At 44.5% G+C, this 9,719-nt stretch overlaps 1 protein-coding gene across 1 annotated transcript in view; it reads right to left on the reverse strand.

The window, feature by feature from the left end:
• Positions 1 to 9,259, reverse strand: part of LOC134347220 (hepatocyte growth factor activator) — a 62,347-nt gene extending 53,088 nt beyond the window's left edge. The window contains 5 exon segments of the mRNA XM_063049525.1: positions 1,967 to 2,040; positions 3,398 to 3,494; positions 6,426 to 6,510; positions 9,126 to 9,215; positions 9,218 to 9,259. Coding sequence (XP_062905595.1) covers positions 1,967 to 2,040; positions 3,398 to 3,494; positions 6,426 to 6,510; positions 9,126 to 9,215; positions 9,218 to 9,259 — 388 coding nt within the window.
• Positions 9,260 to 9,719: the final 460 nt, after the last annotated feature.

Genomic DNA, 9,719 nt, shown 5'->3' on the forward strand with positions numbered 1-9,719 from the left:
TACGCTGCACTCCCTCAATAGCAAGAATGTCCTTCCTCAAATTTGAAGACCAAAACTGCACACAGTACTCCAGATGTGGTCTCACCAGGGCCCTGTACAGCTGCAGAAGGACCTCTTTGCTCTTATACTCAATTCCCCTTGTTATGAAGGCCAGCATGCCATTAGCTTTCTTCACTGCCTGCTGTACTTGCATGCTTGCATTCAGTGACTGATGTACAAGAACACCCAGATCTTGTCGTGCTTCCCCTTTTCCTAACTTGACTCCATTTAGATAATAATCTGCCTTCCTGTTCTTACCACCAAAGTGGATAACCTCACATTTATCCACATTAAACTGCATCTGCCATGCATCTGTCACTCATGGACCTCTGGCACACTGCTACTGTCTTCCACAGTGAAGATTGATGCAAAGTACCTATTAAGTTCATCTGCCATTTTTTTGTCCCCCATTACTACCTCACCAGCATTATTGTCCAGTGGTCCAATATTGACTCTCACCTCCCTTTCACTCTTCACGTAACTGAAAAAACTTTTGGTATCCGGCTTTATATTATTGCCTAGCTTGCTCTCATATTTCATCTTTTCCCTTCTTATAGCTTTTTTAGTTACCTCTTGTTGGATTTTAAAATATTCCCAATCATCGAACTTTCCACTCACTTTTGCTCCCTCATATGCCCTCACCTTGGCTTTTATGCAATCCTTAACTTCCCTTCTCAGCCACGGTTGCCTACCCCTGACATTTGAGAACTTCTTCTTCTGTGAGACATAGCTATCTTGTGCCTTGTGAACTATTCCCAGAAACTTCAGCCATCTCTGCTGTGCTGTCATCCCCACCAGTATCCTCCTGGGCAAACTCCTCTCCCATGCCTCTGTAATTCCCTTTATTCCATTGTGATACTGATACATGTGAATTATGCTTCTCCCACTCAAACTGCAGTATGAATTCAACCATATTATGATCACTGCCTCCTAAGGGTTCCTTTATGTTAAGCTCCTTAATAAGATCTAGGTTATTACACAACACCCAATCTAAGATAGCCTTTCCCTGAGTAGGCTCAAGCACAATCTGCTCTTAAAAATTCATCTCGTAGGCATTCAATAAATTCCCTTTCTTGCAATCCAACACCAATCTGATTTTCCCAATTCCCTTGCATATTGAAGTCCCCATTACAATTGTGTCATTACCCTTATTACATGCCTGTTCCTGCTCCCTTTGCAATCTCAACCCCACATCTTGGCTACTATTTGGAGGCCAATATATGAAGAGGTGCTGGGGGTCCCTGAAGATGGATGCTGCTTTCTTACAACATCACTCCATGTAGATGAGATTAATTTTACCCGTGATGGGTTGGTCTGCATCCTGTACTCTTTGTGTGCTGATTTCTTGTAGGTTTCTGGAGGCTGAAGACAGCCTGCACTGGGGTTGGAGGACTGTGTATGTGTGTGAGTGTGAGTGGGTGGGAGGGAGGAACGAGGTTTGTTCTGCTGTTGTTGCTTTGTCACTTGTGTTGTGTTTTGCTGTGTTCTGTGTTGTTCTGCTGAGCAAGAACAAGAAAAGCAAGCTACATTGGAATCAGAATGTGTGGCTGCCCCCATCACATCCTTGGGTGTTGGTTGTTAATGCAGTTAACATATTTCACAGCATGTTTTGATGTACGTGTGAAAAATAAATCTGAAACCTTTATCCTGAGATTCTGCATACCAGCTCAAGATTTTCCCATTACAAGGAAACATTGCCTCATCATCTATCCTGTTAAGCCCTGCAGAATGCTTTAGATGGCACTCGTCCATCTAAACTCCACTGAAAATTCGCCCAAGCTGCTCAGTGTTGTCTCATCTTACAACCCTTTCTCTCAGAGACAGCCTTGTGAATCTTCTCTGGACTGCCTCAAACTCAAGTCTTATATCATCTGCATCGTTTCCAAATTTCTCCCGCATTGACATCATACGCAAGAGGGAATTGTACCGTGTGCTAGAGGCTTAATCTCTTCACAATATTCCCATAGGTTATCCTTGTCGTAATTGGGGGTGGTAGCACACCTGAAAGAGAAATGAAAGCATTGGTCACAATTAATCACAAGTAAAGCCTCAGAGCCCAGTGCTCTCTGGCGCCCCACACAGGCCTGAATAGCTCATTACATTCTTCTTCTCTTTTTTTTATTCCTCCCTCCACCTCTCCCACTCCTTCTCTGTCTCTCTCTGCCTCGCTTTTTCTTTCTCTCCTTCTCTTACATGCCTTCTCTCTTATCCTCTCTCTCTCATTCTCTGACCATCAGAGTATTTTCAGCATTTTTGTTATTATTTCAGATTTTCCAACATCTACAGTTTTGGATTACTAAGCATAATGATGATGATAACTACTCTATGATTCTATAAAATTCTATAAAAACATCATGCACTTTGGTAGAAGGAATAAAGGCATCAACTATTTTCCAAATCGGGAGTAAACTCAGAAATCCGAAGTGCAAAGACACGTGGGAGTCCTTGCCCAGGATTCCCTAAAGGTTCACTGACAGGTTGAGCCAGCGGTGAGGAAGGCAAATACAATGTTAGCATTCATTTTGAGAGGACTAGAATATAAAAGCAAGGATATAATGCTGAGGCTTTATAAGGCATTGGTCAGACTACACTCGGAGTATTAACATCAGAGGAGTACTTGATGGCTTTGCACGTGTTTGATAGCTTTGGATATAATAGGGCCTTTTAAGAGCTTCTTAGATAAGTACATGGAGCTTAGAAAAATAGGGGGCTATGCACTAGGGAAATTCCAGAGTTTCTAGAGTAGGTTACATGGTCAGCACAACATTGTGGGCCGAAGGGCCTGTAATGTGCTGTAGGTTCCTATGTTCTATGTTCTCTATGTACTCACTGGAGTTTGGAAGAATGGGGGGGGGGGGAATCTCATTGAAACCTATTAAATACTGGAAGTCCTAGGTAGAGTGGACATTGAGTGGGGGGGGGGTCTAGGACCAGAGGACACTGCCTCCGAATAGAACAACTTCCCTCTAGAACACAGATGAGGAGGAATTTCTTTAGTGGAAGGATGGTGAATCTGTGGAATTCATTGCCACAGATGGCTGTGGAGGCTAAGGCACTGGGAATATTTCAAGTGGAGGCTGATAGGTTTTTATTAGTAAGAGTGTCAAAGATTACGAGGAGAAGGCAGGAGTCTGAGGTTGAGAGGGATAATAATTCAGCTACGATCGAATGGCAGAGCAGAGTAGATGGGAAGAATGCAGTTATTCTGTTCCCATGTCCAGTGGGTTTATGGCGTATGGTCTAAAAGGGGTAATTTGACACAGATTCCTACAAGGTTTTCCTGAGCCCATTATCCCACCAATGCTTTACTTTTACAAGGAAGTGCACAGACAAGAGGGAAGAGGGTGTTTGCACTCACCAGCTTTTACCTGACCGCTTGCTTGGCACACATGTCCGAAACAACTTGCCCCTGAGCCGGAAGGGAAAGGCACAGAGCGAGCCATTTTCTGTGAAGACTGAATGAGTTAGATTGAAGTCAGTGTAAGATTCAGCTCGGTAGGTCAACACAGGTGCAGCCTGGCACAGTCTTCCCTGACACCAACTGGCTAGACCTGACTATCCTGATGCCCTTGAGCAACACACAGAAAGCTGGAGGATCTCGGCGGGCCTACGGAGGGAAATGGGCAGGCAACGTCTCAGGTTGAGAGCCCAATTCTGGACTGAAAGGTAGAGAGGAGACGATCTGTATAAAAAGCTGGTGGGGAGGGATGAGGGAAGAGCTGGCAGGTGATGAGTGGATCCAGGCGAGGAGAATGAGGGGAGAGTACAGATAGTGTCAGAAACTGGGAGATGAAAGGTGGAATCCGATGGGAGAGGATCCGCAGGAATAGAGGGGAGAAGATGAAGAGAGGTAAGACAGATGACCTCACTACCTGGAAAAATGGTAATCGAAGGACCTATCACACTCAGAAAGTGGAAACCTCTAGACACGGCAGTTGTTCAAATCTGGAAAAAGAAACAAACTGCTGAAGGAACTCAGCATCTGTGGAGCAAAATGGACAGTCTTCATTTTAAGCCAAGGCCCTTCATCCAGAATTAAGGGCAGAGGGGTGATAGCCAATAGGAAGAGGTGATGGGAAGGGGTGGAGCAGAAGCCGGCAGGTGATAGTTGGATCCAAGCGAGGAAGGGAGTAACACACACAAAATGCTGGAGGAACTCAGAAGGTTAGGGAGCATCTGTAGAAAGGAATAAACAGGTGTTTCAGGCTGAGACCCTTCTTCCAGTCTAGAAGGGGTGTGATGGGCAAATGAAGGATAGGAGAGTGGGAATAGTGACAGAAGTTGAGAGGTGAAAGCTGGAGACAACAAAGATGGTGGAATCTGGTAGGAGAGGAAGGTGGAGCATGGAACCAAATAAGGGAGGTCGGGAGGGCAGGTGGGAACAGGAATGTGAAGGAACCCAGTGGGAGGAGTCTGTGAGTGATGGACAAATGGAGTGAGTGGAAGAAGGGGAAGAAACAGGGTGACAGGGGCAGGTGAAAGAGGAACTTTCAAGAATTCGTTAAATTTGAATAATTGTGACCCATAGAATATGAACTCATTGTGTAAGGAGGGATTGGGTTGGGTACATCTTCTCTGACCAGACTGGACATGAAAGACAGGATGGTTTCCTGTGTTGTAAACTTCCCATGATTCTAAGATCAGGTAACCTACCATGACCTTTTCGTTTCTGGCAAACCTGTCCCCACCCAGAGTTAGTGTCTCAGGTTACTCAAAGGAAGACTGTACAACTTCTGAGTTCAGCTGAAGCCTCACATACTCCCTAAGAAACAGGAACACAGCAGTCAGCGCAACGCTATTACAGCCCAGGGCGTCGGAGTATGGAGTTCAATTCCATCGTCCTCCGGGAGAAAGTTTGTCTGTTCTCCCTGTGAGTGTGTGGGTTTCCTCCCACAGTCCAAAGATGTACCGATTGGTAGGTTAATTGGTGATTGTAAAATACCCCGTGATTAGGCTAAAGTTAGATTGGGAATTGGTCGGTAGTGTGGCTGGTTGAGCTGGGAGGGCCAGTTTCATGCTCCATCTCTAACATAAAGAAACAGCCCACCTGCCATCACCTGTCCCAGTTCCCCCACTCCCTCCCTCTATCCACAGATGGCAGCCAGACTGTTTTGGTCACATGCATATTCCGAGAGACAGTGAAAAACTTGATTTTGCATGCCATCTGGACAGATCACTCCATAGATCAATACATCGTGGCCATACAGAAGTGAAAAACAATAACAGAGCGTACATTATTTCATTTTATTTAGAGATACAGCATGTTAACAGGCTCTTCTGGCCCAATGAGCCTGCACCACCCAATTACACACATGTGACCAATTAAACTACCAACCGGTACATCTTTGGATTGTGGGAGGAAACCAGATAACCCGGAGGAAACCCATACTGTCACGGGGAGAAAGTGTAATCCTCTTATAGACTGTGATGGGAATTGAACCCGAGTTGCTTGTGGTGTAATACCCTTATGTGAACCACTATGCTACCAATTATAGTGTCACAGTTAGAGAGACAATAGATAAGAAGGTGCTAGGTCCGCAAATAAGTAGAGTGCGAGATTATCGTTATCGTACAAGATATTTTTACAAGAGTTTTATAGCAGCCGGATACAATCTGTCCTTGAGTTGGGTGGTGCTTGCTTGCAAGCTTTTGTATCTTCTGCCCGATCAGGGGTGGAGGGGGGAGAAGAGAATGACTGAGGTTGGAGGGGACCATAACGAATATAAGCGCCAGGGTGAACCAGGGGCTGGACAGGTGAAAGCTGGATTCAGTTGAGGAGGGGTGAAAGACAGTTGGAGGAAGGAAGAATGAAAATAAGGTGCAATAGAAATCACAAATAATTCTTAAAGTCTTAAAATTTAGTTTTAATGATTATAATTGAAATAATGAATAGACCTATTGAGAGCAGCTTGCAAAGAATCCTCTTTCTTTTTAAATCTTTTTTTATTACTTTTTCCGAAGTTATAATTTTTTTTACAAAATGTTTGATTTAAGATAATGGTCTGGCCTCGTTTCGTTCTGTTTGTTTTTTTGGGTTTAGTATTTAGTTCTTTTTTTTGTTTCTTTTTGGGGTTTTTCTTTGTATCTTTTTCTTTTTATTTCTTTTTTTCTATGATTAATTACATCATGAGTTTGGAAGTCTATTATACCTGTGTTATCTGAAATCTTTTCTGTATATGTTTATTAACAATAAGATTATTCCAATCTCTCTGTATCAACATTGTTATTTTGTTTGTAACTTAGGAAAAATTAATAAAAAGCTTGCAAAGAACCACCACCCCCTGGTGCCACGCATTATGAGGAACTTCACATCCTTATTTCCATCCACATCTCTCTTCATCCCACTTATCTTAGTATACGCAGTGAAGGTAGCCCCGAGCTCTTACCTACACGGTGGTGTTGCAAGGGGTGAGGGGGGCCTTGATCCTCGAGCCCATCTCTGGGAACCCCTGATTTGGTAGTTATTGCAGGCTGAGGATCCAAACACAAAGGGCTTTACATCAGGACTGCAGAGAGCCTCCGGAGACTGTAATCTTTATCGAACTGTAACTTGGAGACTCAAGACGCTGAAGATGCTGGGATCCAGAGAAATTAACAGTCTCCCGCGGGAGGAACTCTGTGGGTCGATCAGCATCAGTGAGGGGGAGGGGGGATGTTTTGTACTGAGACTCTTAATCTGGACTCATGAAAAGGTCGACGCGCGCAAGGATGAGCTACCACACGTCAGAATCAGATTTGTTATCACTGACATACAGTACTGTGCAAAAGTCTTAGGCACCAGTAAAAAGTATTCTGTAAAGCAAAGGTGTTTTCAAAAATTATAGTAGTTTTTTTGATATTTAGAAACTTTTCAGTAAGCAGGAAAAAATCTAAATCGATTTAATATTTGGTGTGACACCCCTGGCCTTTAAAACTGCATCAATTCTCTTAGCTACACTGTTTTGCATTTCTGTAAGAAAATCGGCTGGGAGGTTGTTCCAGGCATCTCGGAGAACTTGCCACAGTTCCTCTGCTGTCTCACTTGCTTCTGTCTCTCCAGGTAATCCCAGACAGCCTTGATGATGTTGAGATCAGGGCTCTGTGGAGGCCAGACCACCTGAAACCAGATAAAAAATCTAGGGTACCCTAGACTTTTGCACGGTATTGTATGCTGTGAAGTGTGTTGTTTTGTGGCAACAGTACAGTGCAATACATGAAAAAATTACATCAGAAATATATTTTAAAAATAAATAATAGGTGCTAAAAGAGAGCAAACTAATGAGGTAGTGTTCATGGGTTCATGCACCATTCAGAAATCTGACAGCAGAGGGGAAAAAGCTGTTCCTAAAATACTGAGTGTGGGTCTTCAGGCTCCTGTACCTCCTCCGCTGAGGTAGTGACAAGAAGAGGGCATGTCCCGGATGGTAGGGTCCTTAATGATGAATACCACCTTCTTGAGGCATCAGCTTTTGCAGGTGTCCTTGATAGTGAGGAGGTTAATGCCCATGATGGAGTTTACAAATATCTGAGCGACAGAGCCATTGGCTACAACAGTGGCCACTGTCCAAGAGGTGTTTCTTTGGCAGTAAAGCACGCTTAGGTGTCCTGGAAGGGAAGCTATTTAGAATAACTCACACAGAATATAGAGCACAGAACAGTACAGCACTGGAACCCATGCTGTGTATGGCAGTCGAAACAAATCCCATCAGCTTGCACATTCCCTTCATTTCCTTCCCGTTCATGTGCCTATCTCAAAATCTCTGAAATCTTGCTGTTGGATCTGCCTGCATCCTAAGCACCTTCCACCCTGTGTGAAAAAAGAACTCACTCTGTGAATCATGAACACAAGAAATTCTGCAGATGCTGGAAATCCAGAGCAACACACACAAGATGCTGGAGGAACACAGCAGGTCAGGCAGCAACTATGGAGAGGAATAATCAGTCGATGTTTCAGACCGAGACCCTTCTTCAGGACTGGAAAGGTAAGGGGAAAATGTCAGAATAAAAAGGTGGAGGGAAGGGAGGGAGGGGAAGGAGATTAGCGGGAACGTGATAGGTAAAGCCAGATGGGTGGGAAAGGTCAAGTGCTGGAGAAGGAGAAATTTGATGGTAGAGCGAGTGTGGACCATAGGAGAAAGGGAAAGGGGAGGGATCCAGGGGGAAGATATAGGTAGGTGAGAAGAGGTAAAAGGTCAGAGTGGGGAATAGAGGAAGAGGGGGATTTTTTTCACTGGAAAGAGAAATCAATGTTCCTGCATCAGGTTGGAGGCTACCCAGGTGGAATATAAGGTGGCCTACTTGTGGCACAAGATTCACTCTGTAAATCTCTATTAAACATTCTATCTCTCACTGTAAAACAACGTCCTCAAATACTTGACATTTCTAACTTGGAAAACAAATGCTCTCTACCCAATTTATGACTCTCGGTGTTTTATTAACTTCTTCTAGGTCTTCCCTCAGTCTCTCCAGAGAAAACAACCCAGGTCTGTCCGACCAGAGAGAGTCAGTCTCTCCAGAGAGAGATCGACTCAGGTCTGTCTGACCTGAGAAAGTCTGTCTCTCCCGAGAGAACAACTTATACCTAAAAGTGAAATTATGAACTAAAGTTAAAAAGCAAAAGGAATGTTGCTGGAGGAACACAGCAGGTCAGGCAGCATCTGTGGAGAGGAATAAAGAGATAACTACTAGAAAGTCTGTAAACGCTGGAAATCCAAAGCAACACACACAATGTGCAGGAGGAACTCAGCAGGTCAGGCAGCATCTATGAAAATGAATAAACATCAGACGTTTCAGGCCAAGACCCTTCGTCAGGACTGGAACAGAAGGGGGAAGACGACAGAATAGAAAGTGGGGTGAAGGTGGATAGTTAGAAGGTGATAGGTAAAACCAGGTTGATGGGAAAGGTAAAGGGCTGGAGCAGAGTCTGAAAGGAGTCCAGGGCCTTCACCAAGACTGGAAAGAAAGGAGGCAGAAGCCAGAATAAGAAGGCAGCGGTTGTGGGGTGAGGAACACAGCTGACAGGTGACAGATGAGACCAGTTGAGCGGGAAGGTGAGGCTGGAGGGGCTGACTTTTTGCCAGCTCACTACAGAACAATGATAAACATACCTTTATTGCCATTCCACCTACAAGACAGCAGCAGGCAAAAACCAAGGGATAGAGTACCAGCATGGTGCCCTGGACTAGCGCTTCTGAGGGTTCACGCCAACATAAACTCTAACATCCAGGCATGGGGTGCTCATGTGATCTCACCTCGGCAACCTCCCGCTGGCCCTGGCCAGTTACCTCAACACCAGTACGAATGGAGTTCTTCCGGAGCTTATGTCCCACAATCAATAGTGGCATTGATCATTAACCAGACAGCAAGGAAAGTGACCGCAACCTTAAATCAACATGAGAACTGTTCCACTGGCCTTTGAAGTGAAACATCATCTGATCAGCCAGCAAGGGAGTTTCTGAAAGCCTTTGCAACTGGCCAGTTACACATCAGAAACAACAAATCACATTTGTACAGCACATTCAATGCAGACTATGTTTCACAGTCCTTCAGAGACATAACACGATTAACCAGACGCTGGGGAGGAAGCCAAACCTTATTTAAAGCGTTGGCCAATTAAATAGAAGACCATGGGAGCAGATCTAGGCCATCCAGCCCAGCAAATCTGCTCAGATGTTCAGTCATGGCTGATTTATTTTCCTTCT

This window comes from Mobula hypostoma, chromosome 5 (assembly GCF_963921235.1).
Source record: "Mobula hypostoma chromosome 5, sMobHyp1.1, whole genome shotgun sequence".
In the NCBI taxonomy this organism is placed as follows: Eukaryota; Metazoa; Chordata; class Chondrichthyes; order Myliobatiformes; family Myliobatidae; genus Mobula; species Mobula hypostoma.